At 45.9% G+C, this 20,606-nt stretch overlaps 1 protein-coding gene and 1 pseudogene across 1 annotated transcript in view; one reads left to right on the top strand and one right to left on the bottom strand.

Annotated features, from left to right (window-relative positions):
- Positions 1-6,732: 6,732 nt before the first annotated feature.
- LOC136609924 (tigger transposable element-derived protein 1-like) lies at positions 6,733-8,607 on the bottom strand (annotated as a pseudogene).
- A 6,852-nt stretch (positions 8,608-15,459) lies between these two features.
- The window catches only part of LOC136611224 (START domain-containing protein 10-like), a 69,425-nt gene continuing 64,278 nt past the window's right edge, over positions 15,460-20,606 (top strand). The window contains exon 1 of the mRNA XM_066590561.1: positions 15,460-15,805. Coding sequence (XP_066446658.1) covers positions 15,659-15,805 — 147 coding nt within the window. The 5' untranslated portion in view covers positions 15,460-15,658. The remainder of the gene's footprint in view (positions 15,806-20,606) is intronic.

The following is a 20,606-nucleotide window of genomic DNA, read 5'->3' as shown; positions in this document are numbered from 1 at the left end:
TTCTCCGTCAGATGGCTACTGCTCTCCGGCAGTGGCTCCCACGGCGGAGATCCGCCACAGAATATAGCAACGCAGGTGGACAGGCAGCCTAGAGCTAAGCCGCTGTACCTAGGCCCACTGTGTTATACAAGCTGCCTTATGGAATATATGAATTCCATGTATGCCCCTGGCCATAGGAGTGGAGGACAAATGATGCAGCATCTGCCCCGATGTTGGCAGGACCCAGGAGATACCTAATTCTGTATAGATGGAAGGTGAGACATCAGAATAATTTCCTTTGGTGGACCAAAGGTAACTCAGTCCAATGCCACATATGGCGTTATTGTAATAAGTGCTTTTGCCAGCTACCCTATCCTGGTAGAGCTTTGAAGAGTCCAGACTTAAAAGGCAAATAGCTAAAGAATAAAATAAAGGTTAATAAGGCAACAATGTAATAAAAGAACAGCATGATTGTAAAAACCATCCTTCGATGTCCTCTACTTGGTAAGAATACAGGCACCGACATGTATTATCTGTAACATACATGTACATATATCTATAGCCTATCCTAATACTTAGGCTGCTTTCACATCTGTGGCGGGGGTCTGTTTTCCTGTTCAGGTAGCAGAAAAGGGTAATCCCTTGACCAAACGGGTCCGTCTCATGATGGAGCCAAACAGCGCTAAATGGACCACATTGGTTCTAGTGGGGTCAGTTTGGTTTCCGCTCAGCTGCCGGCATTTTACCAGAAGAAAAAGTTGTGCATGCAGCGCTATTTCTTTTGGTATTTTGTGCCGGATCTACGACATAACTTCCAAACGGAGTGCAGATGTGAACCCGGTCTAATTCTATGCAATAATCTCACACCAGCATACATCCCACAAATACACCCCTTAAGGCTCCCACCCACTGGTGATATTTTCTCCACTGCGATGCGATTCTAAAGTTAAAGTCTCGCATCGCAGTGCGAGAAAAAAATCAGCATGACGCCGGGGATATCGGCATTACGCTGACATATCGCCAGTCTTCTCAATGGGGCCAGCTAGCCCCATTGAAAAGACATGGAGAATGCCGGGGACTTCTGCCACAGCTGTGACTGCTGGGGCAGGAGTTTCCTTCATCCCCGCGGGGACCGCGGGAATGAAGGAATCCTCTGCCACAGCTGTCACAGCTGTGGCAGAAGTCCCCGGCATTCTATCCCATTGCTTTCAATGGGATCGGCACAGCTGCCGATCCCATTGAAAGCACTGCTTTGGCAAGCCCCGCGGAATGATTATCGGGAAAGGGTTTGAAATATAAGCCCTTCACCAATAATCATCAATAAGTGTGAAAAAAAATTGAATGAATAGCTAAGAGCTATGTGTGATTGGCTGAGCGCTCAGCCAATAGCTAAGCAGTAGCTGCTATTGGCTGAGCCCTCAGCCAATCTGCACAGCCCTTTCAGGAGGCATAGATTTTTAAATCCCCGACTGCTGAAAGAGCTCAGTAGCAGTGCCGGGGAGCCAGCAGGAGGACGCGGCTGAGAGCAGGAGAGGTGAGTATAATTTTTTTTAATTTTTTTTTTCACACTTATTGATGATTATTAGGGAAGGGCTTATATTTCAAGCCCTTCCCCGATGATCATTCCACAGGGCTTGCTGAAACCATTGATTTCAATGGGATCAGCAGCAGTGCCGATCCCATTGAAAGCAATAGAATAGAATGCCGCGGACTTCTGCCACAGCTGTGACAGCTGTGGCAGAAGTCCGCGGCATTCTCCCTACGCTTTCAATGGGGCTAGCGCTGCTGTCGCTAGCCCCATTGAAACCATTTGCGATATGCCGGTTCTATACCGGCCTCTTTGTTGCGCTGCGAGATTTTTCTCGTGCTCTCGCAGCGCAAGAAAGAAAATATCGCCAGTGGGTGGGAGCCCTTAGGGTGCATTCACACAGGCGTCTGCGTATTTCGGACCGTGAATATGCAGTGTATTCACGAGCCAAAATACGCTGTTGCCTTGAGTTTCTTTTTGCCTATCGGCACGCAGCATATTTACACGTGTAAGAAAGAACAAACAAAATCGCATAAATAGGCAGGTTTCATGGGTATTTACACACGCCCATTGATTTCAATACACACCAAGAAAGAACAAGGGTCGGCATATTTATGCTCATGTGAATGAGCCCTTAGGCTGCCTGTCCATGGGCGATTGTTCATTGCGTTACTGGCGATGATAATCCGGCCGCGGGGACCTCAGTAAGCGTTGCTATGGAAAGAGCTGCCGCGATTCTCCGCTTGCAGGACTTTAATCGTGGCATGCCGCAATTTGCCTCGATTCTCCACAGTGAGCCTATCTGTCAGATAGGCTCACCGCAGAGAACTGACCTCTCTCCCCCCTGCTCCTCTGTAATGGCCATGGACAGGGGGCCTTACTCTAGCCTTCTTGATGATCGGCTCCATTGATGAAGTATTTAAAATAAATCTTTGCACTTCTTGGGTGTGAGACAATCCTCATCATCCCAAAGGTCACTGATAAGGAGGCACAACATTCCCAAATATTTGATGACATTGTCTTAACGGCCTTCATAGAACAACAGTTGTCCACTCCAATCACATGTGTCCCCTCTATGAACCGCATTGATAAGGAGGCCCAAATGTTTGAGGACAGCTCAAAGGTCAGTATTTAGGGTTTATTCCAGACAACACAACAAGAAGTAGACAAGATCATCCATTGTGCCAATCAATCTTGTCAATACCATAAGGCCTCTTTCACACAGGCGGCAGTGATATCGCCGCCAGAAAAATCGCAGCAATATCGTATCTGTGTGATATCACTGCGTTTTCTCACGCCAATATCGCAATTTTGTGTCGTGTGAGCACTTTTGCCAGGATTTTTGTGAGGCTTGAAATATAAGCCCTACCCTGAAAATAAGCCCTAGCTGCATTAAAAAAAAAAAAACATCAACTAACAGGTGCTCTCGGCTCCGCCGCGCTTCTCCTCAGCAGCTCAGACAGACTTGCTTGAAGTTTTCATTCAGCGCTTCCTGGTTTGGAGGTTCAAAATTCCGCTGGCTGTGATTGGTTCTCGAATGCCACAGTTCAGCCAATCACTGCAGCGCTCGATAAACTAATCACAGCCATTCAACCGCATTTTTGTCAGATGCGTTGCAATGCATAGGAATTGTCAATAGGGAAACGTGGGCTACAAAACCTTGCAAATTGCAGCTGCATAGAGCATGTCGCGATTTTGTATTCTCACAATGTAGCAGCCTACAAAACATCGCTAATGTGAAGGAACCCATTGGAAAGCATGGGCTGCACATACATGCGACTTGTAGCGCTGTGCGATTTTCTCGTGATGCGACAATCTTGTTGCCCGTGGGCTGTCCAGGATGCGTGATACTATCTTCAGATTACCTAATCCCCGCAGTGCTTTGGTAGCGTTAAGACCCATTTACACGTAGCAATTATTGCTCAAAATTCGTTCAAACGACTGAAAATGAGCGATAATCGTTACATGTAAACACGGGCATCGTGCAGTTTTCGCTTGAACGATGATTTTAAGGTGAACTTAAAATCCATCGTTCAGCTAGTTAAAATATCTAGTTAAAGCTAGTTAAAGATAAAGTATCTCTTAATAGACCTTACACTGTTATCTCCACGGGAGCAGGCAGATAACATTGTATTCTGCCGGCAGCCGTGAAGAGAATAATGCAGCTGTTTGCACAGCTGGGCATGTGATTAATCACACACTGGGGCTCTGCAAACAGCTACTGGAGGCCCTTTTATATGCAAATGAAGATGATAAAGTGGTAATGGCCATTAACACTTTATGGTAATAGATTGAACGATTATCTTTGCGTGTAAATGGGCCTTTAGACCACTCATGCACTGTACCTGTTTTTCCAACTGGCCTGAGCTGCACACGTGATTACTGCTGGCCAATCACAGAGCATTGCCACAGTGTGCGTTAAATAGTTAGAAAATTACAGCAGCCATCTGGAACGGTCAATAAGAGGGCTAGCAGACAAGAAAAAGAAAAAAAAAACAAAAACTTTCTTTCAGAGGGGTGAATGTGACGCAGCCTTCAGACATAAATTACCGAACGTGCATAATTGTCAAAAGGAGCTTAATTTATTAATAAAACTAGTATGTAGTCCACAGACCTCTTCCTCAGTACTTGCTGGGACACAAGTGATATCTGCTATTACATACATTTACCCGTGGGGTGTAATGTTACATCAGGTGGGCTGCAGCTTCCAAAAACATTAACCCTTTCCAATCCGATTTGTGTCCTGGTTATCCTAGGGTGGCTTACTCTTTTTCTGCCGTTATACAACAGCGCTATATGCTGGCTAAAGCCAGTACTGCATGAGGTGACACGTTGGATAGGCTATGACAGCAGAGAGGCTGGCAACATACAGTAAGAGAACCCCGACGAACGTCTTTCAACATCAGAGCTGTACAGCCTTATATCATAATGTCTTTAGATGTCAGACAGTGGATTGGAAAGGGTTAAAAGCAAAAATACTTTTTTCATCATATCTTTACCACATTTTCCCTCACATTACCTCCAATCCTGGGCCATAGCTTGTCATGGTCAATGCAGTCAAAGGCCTTGATGTAGTCGATGAAGCACATGTAGATATTCTTTTGATATTCCCAAGCTTTTCCTATGGTCCACCTCTTTTGCAATATGGTCGCGGGTGCTGCATCCTCGCCGGATCCTTCCTGCGCTTCAGGGAGTGCCGCTTCAACTACCGATCTCAGTCTTTCCTGTTTATTTCTGAAGAAGGTCTTGCTTGCATGTGGAATGAGGGCTATTGTTCGGTAAGTGGGAGCAATTCTGGAAGTAGCCTTTCTTTGGCAAAGGGATGAAGACAGATCTTTTCCAGTCCTGTGGCCATTGTTTGGATGCCCATACTGCCTGGCACAGCGCTGTGATGGTTTTCACCCATACAGGCAGCACTAGCTCTGCCGATCTGTTATCTATGCCCGGTGCTTCATTTTTGGCTAATTGTTTCATTGCCATAACCACTTTTAACTCTATAATGGAGGGCTCTAAGTCCACAGGCTCCACCTCATGCAATGGTGCAGGTATGTGATGGCAAGCATATAGATCCTCTGAGTATTCCGTCCACCTATCCCTGATACTCTGTTGGTCATTCAGTTCCTTCCCATTTTTACCTTTGATTGTGGTGTTACGTGCCAAGAAAGGTTTTTTAAGCCATCCTGACCTGTGAGAATAGGCCTCAAATATGGCCTTTCATGGCTTCTGCTTCCAGTTGTTTGCAACGCTCATTCCAGTCCATTTTCTTGTCTTTCCTTGCCACTGTAAAGGTCACTGTTACTACTGGAGTCACTGTGGGGTGTCACCATTATATTGGGGTATGCCTTGGGGGTTGTCACCATTATATTGGGGTATGTGTTGGGGTGCCGCCGTCACACTGGGGGCCGCTGTGGGGTGCCGCCGTCACACTGGGGGCCGCTGTGGGGTGCCGCCGTCACACTGGGGGCCGCTGTGGGGTGCCGCCGTCACACTGGGGGCCGCTGTGGGGTGCCGCCGTCACACTGGGGGCCGCTGTGGGATGTCGCCGTCACACTGGGGGCCGCTGTGGGATGTCGCCGTCACACTGGGGGCCGCTGTGGGATGTCGCCGTCACACTGGGGGCCGCTGTGGGGATGGTCACTATTATCGCTGGGGCCACTGTGGGGTATCACTATCTTACTGGGGGCCGCTGTGGGGTGTCACTATTATAGTGGGGGCCAATGTGAGATGTCACTATTGCCGCTGGGGCTGCTGTGGGGTGGTCACTATTATTGCTGGGGCAGCTGGGGGGTCACTATTACCGCTGGGGTATGTTTACATGTGGCAGAAATAGGCAGGGCTGTTTCAAAATAGACAGGGTGCAGATTTTGACTGCTTTTTGGATGGGGAAATGCTACGGATTTTTTCATAGAAATTTCCGCTCAGGACATTCTGCAGTATGTCCGCATCCAAAAAGCAGTCAAAATCTGCACGCTGTCTATTTTGAAGCAGTCCTGTCCTTTTTAAAACGAAGGGGGTAAAATCATATGTTGTGATAAGCCCCGCCCCCTGATGTGTTGGCACTTTGCGATAAATAAGTGGGTTTTGGGTTGCAGCTTGGGCACTCGGTCTCTAAAAGGTTCGCCATCACTGACCTAGGTGTATGCCATGAGAGAAGCCCTGAAATGCCTGCTGAATGTGAATGAAGAGGCTGGGTGCAGCTTGAAAAGCAATAGAATATATTCCATAGAAGATATCATTCTGATAGCTTCAAACAACGGCTTATGCGAAAAAATGCTAGCAGTACAAGGTGGGAATATAGACGCCTTCACCGACAAATGGAACATATGGCTTAACCATTATACTCCGTTAATCTAAAAACTCAACCCCTCCCCTTATACCCCCATCCATCAATACCCCAAGGCTCAATAACTATCAAAATGGTAGACATTGGTTAATCACGCATTACAGGCTACAGTTAAACTTATGTAAAAAATCTGCATACTCAGACCATATGCTGTATAAGAATGTATAAACTATCCTTTGTGATTACAGATAGTCCCCAACTTACGAACAGGTTCCATTCCAGGAGCCTGTTCGTAAGTCCATTTTGTTCGTATGTCCGATGCTATTACTTGAATGCACATTCAAGTAATAGAATCGTTGGGTGTAAAAATAGTAACAAAAATAGGATCTTACCTTGATAAGGTGACACAGCTAGAGTACGTGGACTGGCTTTCTCTGGGAAATTACTGACTGGAAGTGGAGGAGACGTTGGGCGATGGTGGAGCAACAGAAATAGGAGACAATGATGCATCAACAATTGGAGAGGATGAGTTATCAGCACTCAGTGGTAATGGGACATCAACATTAGAGGAAGGGTGAGAAGATGTTGGCGTGGATGCTGTAACACCTAACGTCGATGGCACTGGTTTAGCGTCATGATGAGACTCATCGCATCTTTCCATCCTCCTAAAGAACCGGTCTAAGGATGCCTGGGTGGTAGCCGCCTTTTTCTCATCGTATATGGCCCGGTAGCAATGAAGTGCATCGTGGACAGATGCTGCAACCTTGGTGTACCGTTCCACATTTGGGTCCTGCGATTCAAAGAGTGCCAGAGAGTCTTCAATCATTTGAAATGCCTTTGCCATCATCTTGGTCTGGAAATGCTTCGGTGCTGGTTCCACTTCCAGTTCGTCCTCTTTTTCTTCCTCCTTCCTCTGGTTTTCCAGTTCCACGAGATCTTCATTTGTCAGCTCCTGGTTGTGCACAGCAAAATATTCATGGAAGTCCTGTTCCTCAAGATGAAGGTCAAGCTTCTTGCTGATGCTCACTAAGTTGTCGACTACATTTTATTCTTCTGCCTGTAGCTTCGCTAAACTAGGGGAATCGTGGACAAACATGGGGCACAGTTTCTTCCAAACCCCATTCATGGTGGCCGTGGTAATTTCACGCCATGAAGCATCAATGTTCTTTATGGCATTATAGATAGTGAAGTTCTTCCAAAATTCACGCAATGTCATCCCAGACTCACCCTCAGTTGCCTTCAGTGCCTGACGAAACGTGCGACGGAGATAGTATTTCTTGAAGGTTGCAATGGTCCATTGGCTGGAGTAGGGAGGTAGTGTTGGGTGGCAGGAAAACTACCTTCACATTTGCACGAAAGTCATCTAGGAAAGGAGGGTGGCCCGGTGCATTATCTAAAAGGAGAAGAATATTGAAGGGAATGTTCTTATCCCGGCAGTACCATTCCACCTCGGGGATGAAATGGTGATAAAACAAGTCTTGAAATATAGCAAGAGTGACCCAGGCTTTTCGGTTACTCTTCCACACAACAGGAAGTGAGGCCTTAGCTATATTTTTCAGGGCTCTTGGGTTTTCAGCATAATACACTAACAATGGCTTGATCTTCATATCTCCTGCGGTATTTCCGCCAAGCAGTAGCGTCAGTCTGTCCTTTGCGGGTTTGAAGCCAGGCATAGACTTCTCTTCCTTACTGATGTAGGTTCTGTCTGGCATCTTTTTCCAATAAAGGCCTGTTTCGTCAACATTAAATATTTGCTGAGGTGAAAACGCACCTTCTTTGATAATTTCCTTAAGTGTAGCGGGGAACTCCTGGGCTGCTACCGTATCTGCACTTGCCGCCTCTCCTGTCACTTTTATGTTATGGAGGTTATTACGTGCCTTAAAGCGGTTAAACCATCTATGACTTGCAGTAAAGGTCACATCTGCTGCTTCTTCCCCATATTTTGTCTTTACATCTTCAAAAAGACTTAAAGCCTTCTCTTGAATCAGCATTAAGCTTAGTGGCTTTTTTTTCTGATGACAATCCTCCATCCAAATGTCAGAAGATTTTCAAGTTCTTCTATCACTTTTCCACGTTTCTTACTAATAATAGTAGAATGCATAGGCACTGAACTTCTCACATGTTCCATGATCCTATCCTTGCTCTTCAGAATGGTACCGATGGTAGAACGATTCATCTGGTATGAGCAAGCAACATCAGACATCATCTCACCGCGCTCCACTCTTTTTATGATGTCAGCCTTTGTTTGCATCGTGATGGCCTGGCGTTTTTTAGAAATTCCAGCATCACCACTTCCTTTGCGCTTGGCACCCGACATGTTTGGAGTTCACAACACTCGTTGTACTGAAACCACGTGGGTACAGTAAGAAAGAGCTACTGTTTGCGGCAGGCGCGGCTCCTGCTCGCCGCTACCACCACTCTGCCGCCATGCGAATTAGCCTTAGGCGCTTGAGGACGACCTTGTTCGTATGTACCGAAATTCGTAACTCGAATGTTCGTATGTCGGGGACTATCTGTATTACTGATGTCCACAACCATAATTACACCTGTATGATATGTTATAGAAAATACCAATAAAAAACATTAGAAAAAAATAGTATAAGGTGACCAGATGTCCCAATTTAGGCAGGAAAGTCCCGCTTAGGGTTCCTGTATCTGGCTTCCCCCAGCCCTAAGCAGGACAGCCCACTTTCGGGATCTGGTGCCATGGCTCGCCGACTGGTAATCACTCAGCAGCACTGCTGCCAAACACACACTGACAGCAGTGTGTGCACCCGGGATCTTCCTCTCCTAACCTCTCCTCCTTAGTCCTGCAGAAGGAGATGAGAGAGGAGAAGGGATCCGGGTGCACACACATCCACCTGCAGCAGCACTGAACAGAGGAGCAGCAGTGCTCTGAAGACCAAGAGATGGTAAATATATGGGTTTTGGCGGGGTTCAATTACTACTGGGACTGCTGTGGGGGTCACTGTTACTACTAGACCTGATATAAGGGACACTATTAGTAATAGTGTCCCCTATATCAGCCACTGTAATAATAATATTATTACTGAGGCCACTGTGGGAGTCACTATTTCTACTGAGGCCACTATTACTACTGGGGCCACTGTGGGGCTCACTATTACTACTGGGGCCACTGTGGGGGGTCACTATTACTACTGGGGCCACTGTGGGGGTCACTATTACTACTGGGGCCACTGTGGGGGGTCACTATTACTACTGGGGCCACTGTGGGGGGTCACTATTACTACTGGGGCCACTGTGGGGGGGTCACTATTACTACTGGGGCCACTGTGGGGGTCACTATTAACTATAAAACAGTTAAAATCCACAACAATGGCCTGGTCAGGTGCGACGCGACTGCTCAGGTGAGGCCTCTACCGGCTACTGGGATCTAGAAGCTCTATGGAGTGCTTACAGCGGAAAGTCTTCAGAAGAGGTGAGGGGGAGTGCCACATAGTATGATATCCGCTGCGGATACACATCTGATTTCCAGTCAAAACTTGCACCATTGGTGAGGATTTTGACAATTTTATTAGATGCAGAAATGCTGTGGAATTTGCTCCCTGTCTTTTTTAAAATGGCCGTGTCTTTTTTATAATGAGGTAAAATCATATGCTGTGATAAGCCCCGCCCCTGAGAACACCCCTTTGTTCCACTTTGTCCCTGGGAAAATCTGGTCATGTTAAATAGTAGCGAAAGTGTTTCCTATCCACAGGAAGGTGAACCATTTGGACCAATGAAGCTGCAGAAGCTCCGGTCCAGGAGCTGTTGGATTGCTGGAATTCCTCACCCATTGTTTTCAATGGACCACTGTGGGGGGTCACTATTACTACTGAAGCCACTGTGGGGGGTCACTATTACTACTGAAGCCACTGTGAGGGGTCACCATTACTACTGAAGCCACTGTGAGGGGTCACCATTACTACTGAGGCCACTGTGGATGTCACCATTACTACTGAAGCCACTGTGGGGTGTCACTATTATTACTGAAGCCACTGTGGGGTGTCACCATTATTACTGAAGCCACTGTGGGGTGTCACCATTACTACTGAAGCCACTGTGGGGGTGTCACCATTACTACTGAAGCCACTGTGGGGGTGTCACCATTACTACTGAAGCCACTGTGGGGGTGTCACCATTACTACTGAAGCCACTGTGGGGGTGTCACTATCACTACTGAAGCCACTGTGTGGAGGTCACTATCACTACTGAGGCCACTTTAGGGGGTCACTATCACTACTGAGGCCACTGTGGGGGGGTCACTATCACTACTGATCCCACTGTGGGGGGGGGGGTCACTTTTACTACTGAGGCCACTGTGGAGGTCACTATTATTACTGAGGCGGATATAGGGGACACTATTACTACTGAGGCCACTCTGCACCTCGCAGCATACCTCAGCTGACTTAGGGTATATTTATATGTTGCGGAAATGCTGCGGAATGTCTGCAGCGGCAAATTCCGCAGCATTTCCGCATCCAAAAAACAGTCAAAATCCGTACCATTGGTGCGGATTTTGACTGGCAATCAACTGCGTAAATACAGCTGATTTAATACTATGTGGTGCTTACGGTTCCCAGCGGCCTGGTCAGGTGCGGCACTGCTGGTTAAATGATGCTGGTCAGGTGAGGCCGCTGGAAGCCAGGGATGCTGACAGTGGGAAGCCTTTGGAGGAGGTGAGGGGGAGCACCACATACTATGAAATCAGCTGCGGGTATGCAGTTCATTGCCAGTCAAAAATCAATATTTATTGTGCAACCTCTTGATCTAACAAGCTATTTGCACAATATTTGTGTTGTGTTAGAAGGGCTTAACCCATTCGCAATAAAATACCTGGATTATCAATAACTATGCAATCTGTCTAAACATACACAGCTCTTATAATGGGACCTAATCTACTTATATCCCAATTCCAACAGTGAATACTTTGACCTCAGTGCACTCCGGTTGTGTGGGTATGTAGTTGTAGAGTATGTACGCTCTTAAGCACTTGATACATTCACTAAGATCCCAGTTTTCGGATACAGCCTCAGGCAGCAAGGTGGCACAGGGGTCAGCATGGTTGACTTATGTTGCTGCTGTGTTGGGGTTCTGGGTTCATGCATTTAATTGCTTGCAAATCTTCTGAATGCTCATGCTACTGCAAAGGAAATATATATCTGGGTACAACTCCCCACCGCAATAAAAGTTGATCATCGTGGTTTAGGCTTGGGCTATAGAAAATACAACCTTGATGGAGTATTTGAGACCTGCTTCTTAGAGGTCGCACCATGACCCTATTGACTTCAATAGGAGTGTGAGGTCACAGGGCTACACAGTGATCTTTAGGCATGCGAACCATCTCTTGTACAAACTCACCATGTGGTCCTAGCCTTAGTCCCGGCTGTTTTCCAATATAAAAGTGGTTGCATTACAGATTTGAAGGGTGTATGAAAGGCTATACAACGCACAATGGCTGCGCCATAACAACTTGTAGGTCCTTTGGCTCCGAGCCTCTGCAGTTTATGCTGATCTGGTCGACTTCCTGGAAGAGTGATCACACATGATTGCATAGCCCTTCCCCGGCCTCTAGCTGCCGCAATCACGTGACAAGTGTGATCACTCTACCCAGAGGTGTAGCTAGCTCCTGCACTCGGGGCAAAGACTCAGATCAGTACCTTCATACAGGGCTATTATAGCGCGAATTATCATTGGACACAATGAGTTCGAGCGATAATCATCCCATGTGCATGCAGCTGCTAACAGCAGAGTGAGAAATCACCTACTCAGCGTTAGAGATGACGAGTATACTCGCTAAGGCACATTACTCAAGTGAGTAGTGCCTTAGCCGAGTATCTTCCTGCTCGTCTCTTAAGATTTGGGGACCGGCGCGGGTGACAGGTGAGTTGCGGGGGGGAGCGGGTGCGAGAAAGGGAGAGAGAGATCTCCCCTCTGTTCCTCCCCGCTCTCCCCTGCCACTCCCCGAATCTTTAGAGACGAGTGGGGAGATACTCGGCTAAGGCACTACTCGCTCGAGTAATGTGCCTTAGCGAGTATACTCGCTCATCTCTACTCAGAGTCAAAACCAAGAGACTGTTGAGTCGTGTAAACAGGAGCCGCCGCTCAATGTTTGAATGACCCCTTTTTTTACCGACTCCATTCATTGAACGACTATAGCGCTGGTATAATGCGCAGTTGGGTAGAAGCCCGTGGAATGGCTGTCTGGTACTTATACTTCTCATAGTTGTACCATGTAAAGGTACCTTTTGGCCACATGGTCTGGCTGACTACATGTAGCCAAGCCCCATCCCCGTTACCAGAACAATTGTGTGACCATTGGCCACTGTGTGTGGGCACAGCATGGCTGCATGCGATCAGCAGGATCATGTGGCCTAGGGGGCTTTTACACGGGACGACCTGTCGGGTTCAGATGCCCAACAAATCTTCCCAGTAATGATCATTGCTTTTATACAGGAACGACCATCGCTAGTGAATGTAGGTGAAGTGAGCCACGGGGTCGCTCCGGCCCGCCAACCTCGATTCACAGCAGGCAGGCAGACGCTTAAACGGGACGATCCATCGTTCAGTTTTTATGCCTGCAGAAACTGACCGCCACGATTGTTCAGTAGTGCACGCATTTAGACTGCACAATACTCGTTCAGATTCTCACCGATCGCAGGAATCTGAACAATTTCTCTGTCCATGTAAAAGGGCGCTTAGCCTAACTCCATTTGTTGCACTGTTCCCTCCACATTCATCAAGGGTTTGTCAGCTCCTACACAAAATTTAAAGGGATATTCCCAAGAGCAATATTTATCACAGGAGATGTGATTAAAAAAAAAAACCTTGGGAATACCCCTTTAAATAAAGTCACAATCCGGTACATAGGACAATAAAAGGGCTGCTGCGCTGGTTTTTCCTGCACATTGGCACCCGTAGTCACTGCAATTATTAGGGTCAGGGTGCATTCAGACAACCTTATATCGGCTGGGTTTTCACGCCCAGGCGATATACGGCGTCTCTCTCTGCAGGGGGAGGAGGCTGGAAGAGCCAAGAGCAGGAACTAAGCTCTCACCCCCTCTCCACCCCTCTGCACTATTTGCAATGAGAGGAGGTGGAACGGGGGTGGGGCTAAATTCCAGGAATTAGCTCCACCCCCGTCCCGCCTCTCCCCATTGAAAATAGTGCAGGGGGGCGGAGAGGAAGCAGAGAGGGGGCGGGAGCTCAGAGCACTGCTCCCGACTCTTCCAACCTCCTCCCCCTGCAGAGAGACGCCATATATCGGCTGTGCGTGAAAACCCAGCCGATATACAGTCGTCTGAATACACCCTCATGCTGCATTTCCCTGCACAGCGGGTAGTTGGAAGCGCTGCTCTACAGGGGAAAAGAGCAAACCTGGGGCAATGCCAAACCAGCACTGTTGCTCTCTCATTCGCAAGATCGGTAAGGATCGCAGAGGTTGGGTCCTCCCTGATTATAAAGTGATGACATATCCTAGCGATATGAGAATATACCTTTATAATATTAGAATATATATATATATATATATATATATATATATACATACATACACACATACACAGAGGCGTTACTTCAAGATTCTAGGCCCCAATGCCCCAACTATAAGGCTTTATTCATAGTACTGGGCTCCTTATATGGAGAAGAGAGGTTTTATGGTCCAATGGGCAACCGCATCCCCTATAGTTACGCCAGTGTATGTATGTGTGTATATATATATATATATATATATATCACACATACACAAACACACATATAAATATATGCATGACACATAAAAATATGGAAGTTACATTTTCCCATAGCATATATACACTTACTTTTTGCAGATGCTGGATCTCTATGAAATGTTATGGTGGTGGTCTACAGGCTACAGGTCGCAGGGAGGCATTAGCTAAACAGGTACCTTGGCAGGGCTGAGCACTCTCGCTGGCATCCTGCTTGTATTTGCTCATTCCTATCCCTCTGCTTCGACTTCTGAGCATGATCATCAGACTACATCCACAGAAAGCTCCGACAGTGGCGCTCCCTGGAAAACCCCTCTTAGTGACCTTCCACGTGGTACGGAATACTCCGCAACAGAATTACAGAATATGCCGTCCCTGAACGCCGCACAGCTAACTGCGGATTATGGTGTGGAATTGCGGGCAGGATTCTGCTATTTTCAATTCCGCACCTAAATCCACACTTTAGCAATTCAGAGAATTCTGCGCATTTATGAGATGCGATTGTTACATTATTTATTATAAATAAGGATAATTATTTGTAATTCCTGTAAATGCTGTCCCTAAAATGTTCACGTCCAACGTACAGATCAGCAAGGAGTACACATACAAGGAATAGATGCGCCAATACGTTGAGTGTGTTGTGCCTAGTTTTCCATGCGACTGCATGCATAGAAACTATTCCATGACCGATTCCATTCTGCTTTATCTGTATGTATATAAGATTGTGTTCCTTGCAGGATTCATTATCCAGCGGCATCTCCAGCGGGCTCTGCTATCACTATACTGCTGTGCTATCCATTCCACAGCTCTCTGCACCACTTGTATTGCAGTGCACTGCAGAGAGGATGATGTAGGGGCTGCACGTCAGCTGGATAATGCACCGCTCTGGGCAGGCTACGGCCTGATTAAAAACTGCATTGTCCTATTTCATGGATCATGTCTTTCCCGGATACTTTAAGTGACGTTCTGCTTCTTGCTAAATCTTTGGCTGCAACTCAGATATTTCAGCTCCGTCCTCTGCAGCATTAGTGCAGCAGGCTGCTGTATTGCTCCTTCTCTTCTTGGACTTTAGTTAGATTTACAACTAGACCTATGTTATAGGCCGGATTATTGGACTTGATGATGATGAAGCTGCTTGATGATCAGCTGAAACCCTAACTGCTGCAAAGTCAAACAGATGGGGAATAGACTCCCGAAGAGGGGAGGATGCTTGGGGAATGAAGAGGAGGGAATGGATGCAATGGGCTGGGTGAGCAATCCAAGACACCTGTATGATGTTACCTGCTAAATAATATAGGACTCTGAGAGCTTAGGTATAGGAAACCAGAGACAAGCAGCAGAGCTTATTGGAATACAAACCTGGAGGTGTGCAGTTCAGTTTTGGGATCACTGAGCCTTGGAAAAGACACAGAGCAATCCATTGCAAAGCAGTGAATATACTGTAGACGCATAATATACCGGACACAAGGAATATGGAAATCCAGAGGATTGTTTTCTGCAAAGCTTAACCCAAGACAAGTCTCTACCCAACTGCAACTTCAATACATGTAAGGAAGGTGATAGTTTAATGTGCAGTGAACTGAGGGATCACAGTTAACCTACTGCTTGGCGTACAGTTGCCGGACAAGGAATAGTGAGAAGATGGTGCATATTCCGGATGATGCAGACTTTAACTCCTTCCAGGAGCAGTGTGAGAGTCCTGAAGGTTGGCAGTGCCAATACAACAAGGGGGGAGTGACAGTTTGGAGTCACGAACAGGATAACAGTAAGGCTGTGAAGAAACTCAAGGTAAAGTCATAAAAAAGACCCTCTAGTAACTTAGTTGATAGTTTTTATTACTTGGTGCATTATTATAATATTGTAGCTTCTGTACCTCCTCTACTGCAGTGTAAATGGCTACCTGAATATAAGGGGTAAAGGGAATAATATAAATATATATTATTGCTGATCTGACAACGTAAGTTGTGTAATACGCTCCCTGTCAAACTTCCTCTGGAAGGCTGCTCTTGGGAGTCAGAAACTAGGACTACTTTTACTTATGCTTGTGCATGCATAAAGATGAAATTGCACAGATGGAACCGAGCTGGAGTTGTCGTTTTTAATAGTTTCTTGCTAATTCAGTGAGTTAAGATAATTTATGTTTACCTGCAGCTGAATGTGCAATATGTCGCAAAAAGCTGTGCTGAATGGCACGCTATATCTCTATATATCCTGCTTACGTGGATGAGTGTATGTAAACTGACCATATACTTTACCCATAAGGGCGAGTATTTAGGGAAAACAAGTTCTATGGCGGTACGTCCTGGCACCATGAACGTAATACAAGTGCTGTTTAAGATAGGGCCACTATGCTGTGCCTATGGATATCACAACAGCCCCTCAGTTTAGCTCTGTCCCCTGAATATTCTACCTTTTTTCCTCATTACCTGAATTGCTCATATTTGCATATGTTGAGAAAATTGCTGATAATGCAATTCCATGCTATACAAGTAACTATGAGCCTTCCCTGTAAGGCTGCGGTCACACAACTATATTGTCATTCTGCATGGTTATATACATCTCTGTATTCCCCAGTGTCACTAGTGTATACTTTGATATTTTAATACTATATATACTACCTGTTCCAATAGCCTGTGACAGACAGGGCATACTGCAGGACTGGAAACTCCCCATGCGTGAACATGTGGAACTCTTCAGGCTATCTGTGACTAGATCTACTGTAATTGTAAGTGTCCAGGAAACCTATGTATCACAAGCTATACTGACGTCCACAGAAAACAAACTGAGCCCCAATGTGGTTTTGAGAAGAGTTAGAACTTTAAGAATCAGTACCCCCTTACGAGACAAGACTTCCCATTTAACGGCCATTATTTGTAGTATGGATCACCTAGTACATGGCAGAAAGACCTGTTGCACCCCTTCCGACTCAAGAGCCAGGGTGCAACGGCAACCTTTAGGCCCCATTGTTATTGCACCTCTGTAGGGATTGGGGTGAAGAAAATTATTTTAAAGGGGTTGTTCCACTTCTAGCTATTGATAACTTGTCATCAATAGCAGGTTGTTGTGTGGTTTGCTGTCTGGGACCACCCAGTTATAAGCTGTACTCGTGGCTGGTGCCGACGTGTATGGAGCAGTTTGGCTGCCAAAATCGGACAGCTTTGTATATTGTGCAATGGTCAGAGTTGGTACAGCAGGCTGAATTCCTCTGAAGTAAAGGGGACTTGGCCTGCAATACCAACCAGGGCCACTGCACAATGTATGGAGCTGTTTTCTTCAGCCTCCAAAACACCTTTGTACACTAACACTCTGAATTTGCTCTACTTGAAGAACATATACATGTAGCAAAGTTAAACTTGACATTTAATGCATTATGACTTCCATACCGTATTTGTTTTTGTTTTTTTGTTTTTTTTTGCTTACTTTTCAATTGTTTTGTTTAATATTAAGATGGCATAGGATAGCACTATTAGACTGGTATAGGGGAGGAGGAGTGGACTCCTAAAACGAGCAGTGTTGCATGTGAAAAGACATGTCCTAAAGCAACCCTCAGGACCTGGACAAAGATGGCCACTCCAGTTTCTCTGTCTGCCAGATGTATACTGTACTGCATTACTACAAGACTACACATGCTTTGATTGACCAGTGCTGCCCATATGGCTGCCACATTCTGACTTTGTTCTATCTTTCCCCAACAAGGGTCAAAAATAAATTCCCTTTTTTATAAAGTCGCATTTCACTAATCACAGCTGTGGTCATCATTATACGGCATGGTCTCCTGAGATATGATCTATGCCCTGTGCTTTGCTCTCATCCAGTTTGTTACATCTGTACCTCTGATGTGTAAACATAGTTTAACCAACATTGATAACTTGTTGCAGCAAGTTAAGTTTATCTCTAACAAAACAAAAGGCAAGAAAGTTTTTTTTGTGGTATACTTTTTATTTAGTTTTTAATTTAATGTATCAAGTTAAACTTTGCTACCTGTATGCATCAGCAGTATTCCCCCAAAATGTCCATCGACCCCCATGCACCCAATGTATGCCATAAGTGTCCTGCCGCCTCCCTTTTTTTTTTCTCTTTGCGGTGTAGGAAAGCGGTGAACTAACTACACTTTACTATTTTATTTTATTTTTTTTTAAGTTAGCAGCGTATGGATGATGTATCCCCGCAGTGGGATACGTCAGACTTCTATTAGAGGTTCTCAATGTCGACATTAGCTGAAAATTAAATGTGAACAGAGGCTTATTATGGCTGGCATACATGACTGGGTAAAAGAAAAGCTGATTTAGGTTAGGGATAGGGAAGAAAGTTGCATAAAAGTTGAGTAAAAGTTTCAGAGCTACGATCTGGCTCTTAGATAATGGGCAGTATTCCTTTTTTTTTTTTTTTTTAAATCCCCCTATTGAAGTGATCCTTGGGCTACTTGCACATGGATGAATTTAAAGTTGTGCCCGAGATTCTAGGTTGCAGCTCGCATCGGACTATCTGACTGTGTGCTGTCCGAAGTGCGGGACACTGCACATGTACTATCCTTGTCCGAAAGTCAGATGACAATGGGACATGCTGGATTGTTTGCCCCAATAAAATCCCATTTGAATGGGTTCAATTTCCGCCCAAGTTTCATAGAGAAAAATCAGTCCGTGTGCAAGTAGTCTTAAGCTTTGTTTCCGCGATTTCTGAGTGCCAGTGATGCTTTTTCCAGAAAATCTCGTCCAAGATTTGCTCGCGCGAAAGTGTAATAGGAGTTTCCAATGTTAACACTTTGCACAAAAGTCGCAAGTTTGTACCTTGCGATGCGATAAAAAGGAGGCTCCATAGGGAAGCATGGGAGATGATGCTGAAAAAAAACGCAGACAGATAGGACATGCTGCGATTTTGTGTTTTCTTAAACGCCACCTCGCAAATTGGAATGAAATCAGGGGTTTCGTAATTCTGCATTTTCACTCGCATCGTGTGAAAATCGCATGATTTTTATCGCAAGTGTGAAGGCACCCTTAATTAACATTTTTCTAACAGCCCAATTCACCTAAATCTGCCCCTTCATCTGATAATCCAGCACCTTCTAGGCCCAGCTGATGCCGGACTAAAGGAATGTTGCTGTACATAAGCTCGGTGTTTGTCCTACATTGCTAATACTAGCTGTTCTTCCTGCCCCAGTAACGAGCTTCTTTTTTTAGCATTTAGTTGAATGTTCGCAGCGAGATGATGTTACTTTCATCTGCAACTCTGACACTTGAAACATTTGGCTTTCAGGGTATTTCGTGAAGATCAAACAGTCTTATTAAGAGTCGGTGTCACTTCACTAGCGGTAAACAGGGTGGAGGTGGCTTAGTCGGTAGTAGCACCACCACTCTATCGGGCAGGAAATCATGACATTGCCTTTAAATGTACTTCGGCTTTGCCGAATGTAGGGCATCCTCTGTCTGCGATATACAGAATCTAATTCCCCTAATATCCACCCTGCAGGTGGGAGTCTCTGCATCTCTTCAGGACGAGTGATAGATGCACGGTACCCCTCCCTAAACCCAATTACTTCTCTATTACTGTAGCGCCCACAGTATCTTTCCGAGGCAACGTCCCTACCTTGCTCCAGGCGAGCAATGAAGTGCTGCTGTTAAATCCTACCTAGCAAATTTATTCATTTTGCACCGTGGTTAGTAATGTATCTTCTGGCTGCGAATAGCGGAAATATACGAGACCAGTTTAAACAAGATTCCGTATTTAATGGTTGTCAGGCCACCGGGGGAACTAGAAGTTCTAACGTCTTCTTTCATAAAAGACCTGAAAATAACTAGGAAAACAAAATATAGTCTCTTTTTATCCCAAATAATGTCTAGACGCGTTTTGGGGGGATTTTTTGCATTAATATTCAATAATGGAAAAACTTAAAAAGCTTCGCTAGGGAACTTCCCCGAGGGCCTCTACAGTGAGATGAGGAGATATCAAGTGATCTCCTCTGCAAGGGAAATATACCAGCTGAGGTGGAAAAATTAGTGTCAGTCATGAAGAAGTGCTAAAGAATCGTTTGCCTAGTCCTAGATGTCAACCTGCTTTATCTGTTCCCACCATCCTATATAGTAACATAGTATGTTAAGGTCCCTTTACACAAGACGACTTTGGGCAAACAATGCCTGACACTTGTCGCTGTGTCTCTGCACTCCTGCACAGGAGCTAGCAGAGATGTCTTGTTCACGGAGCGGCCAGCAGGGGGGCGGGCAGTGCAGGAGTTTTCTCTCCTCTTGCTCCCCCGTCCATTGAGATAACACAGCGGCCGTTCACTACTGAACGGCCGCTGTTCAAACTGAGTGATGAGGTCATCGCTGTTCTGTTATGCTGCATAAACTATAAGGGATGACCTCATTGTTCCGTTTAAAACAGCCGCCATTGAGTAGTGAACGCCCGCTGTTATCTCAATGGAGGGGGGCGGCGGAGCGAGAGGAGAAAAATCTCCTGCACTGCCCGTCCCCCGCTGGCCACTCCATGAGCGAGACAGCTCTGCTAGCTCCTGTGCAGGAGCACAGAATCGGGGAGATGCATGGACGAGTGTCAGGCATAGTTTGCCTAACAGTCATCCCATGTAAAGGGACCT

Source organism: Eleutherodactylus coqui, chromosome 2, assembly GCF_035609145.1.
Source record: "Eleutherodactylus coqui strain aEleCoq1 chromosome 2, aEleCoq1.hap1, whole genome shotgun sequence".
Taxonomy (NCBI): Eukaryota; Metazoa; Chordata; class Amphibia; order Anura; family Eleutherodactylidae; genus Eleutherodactylus; species Eleutherodactylus coqui.
This window is presented reverse-complemented; position numbering and strand designations above follow the sequence as displayed.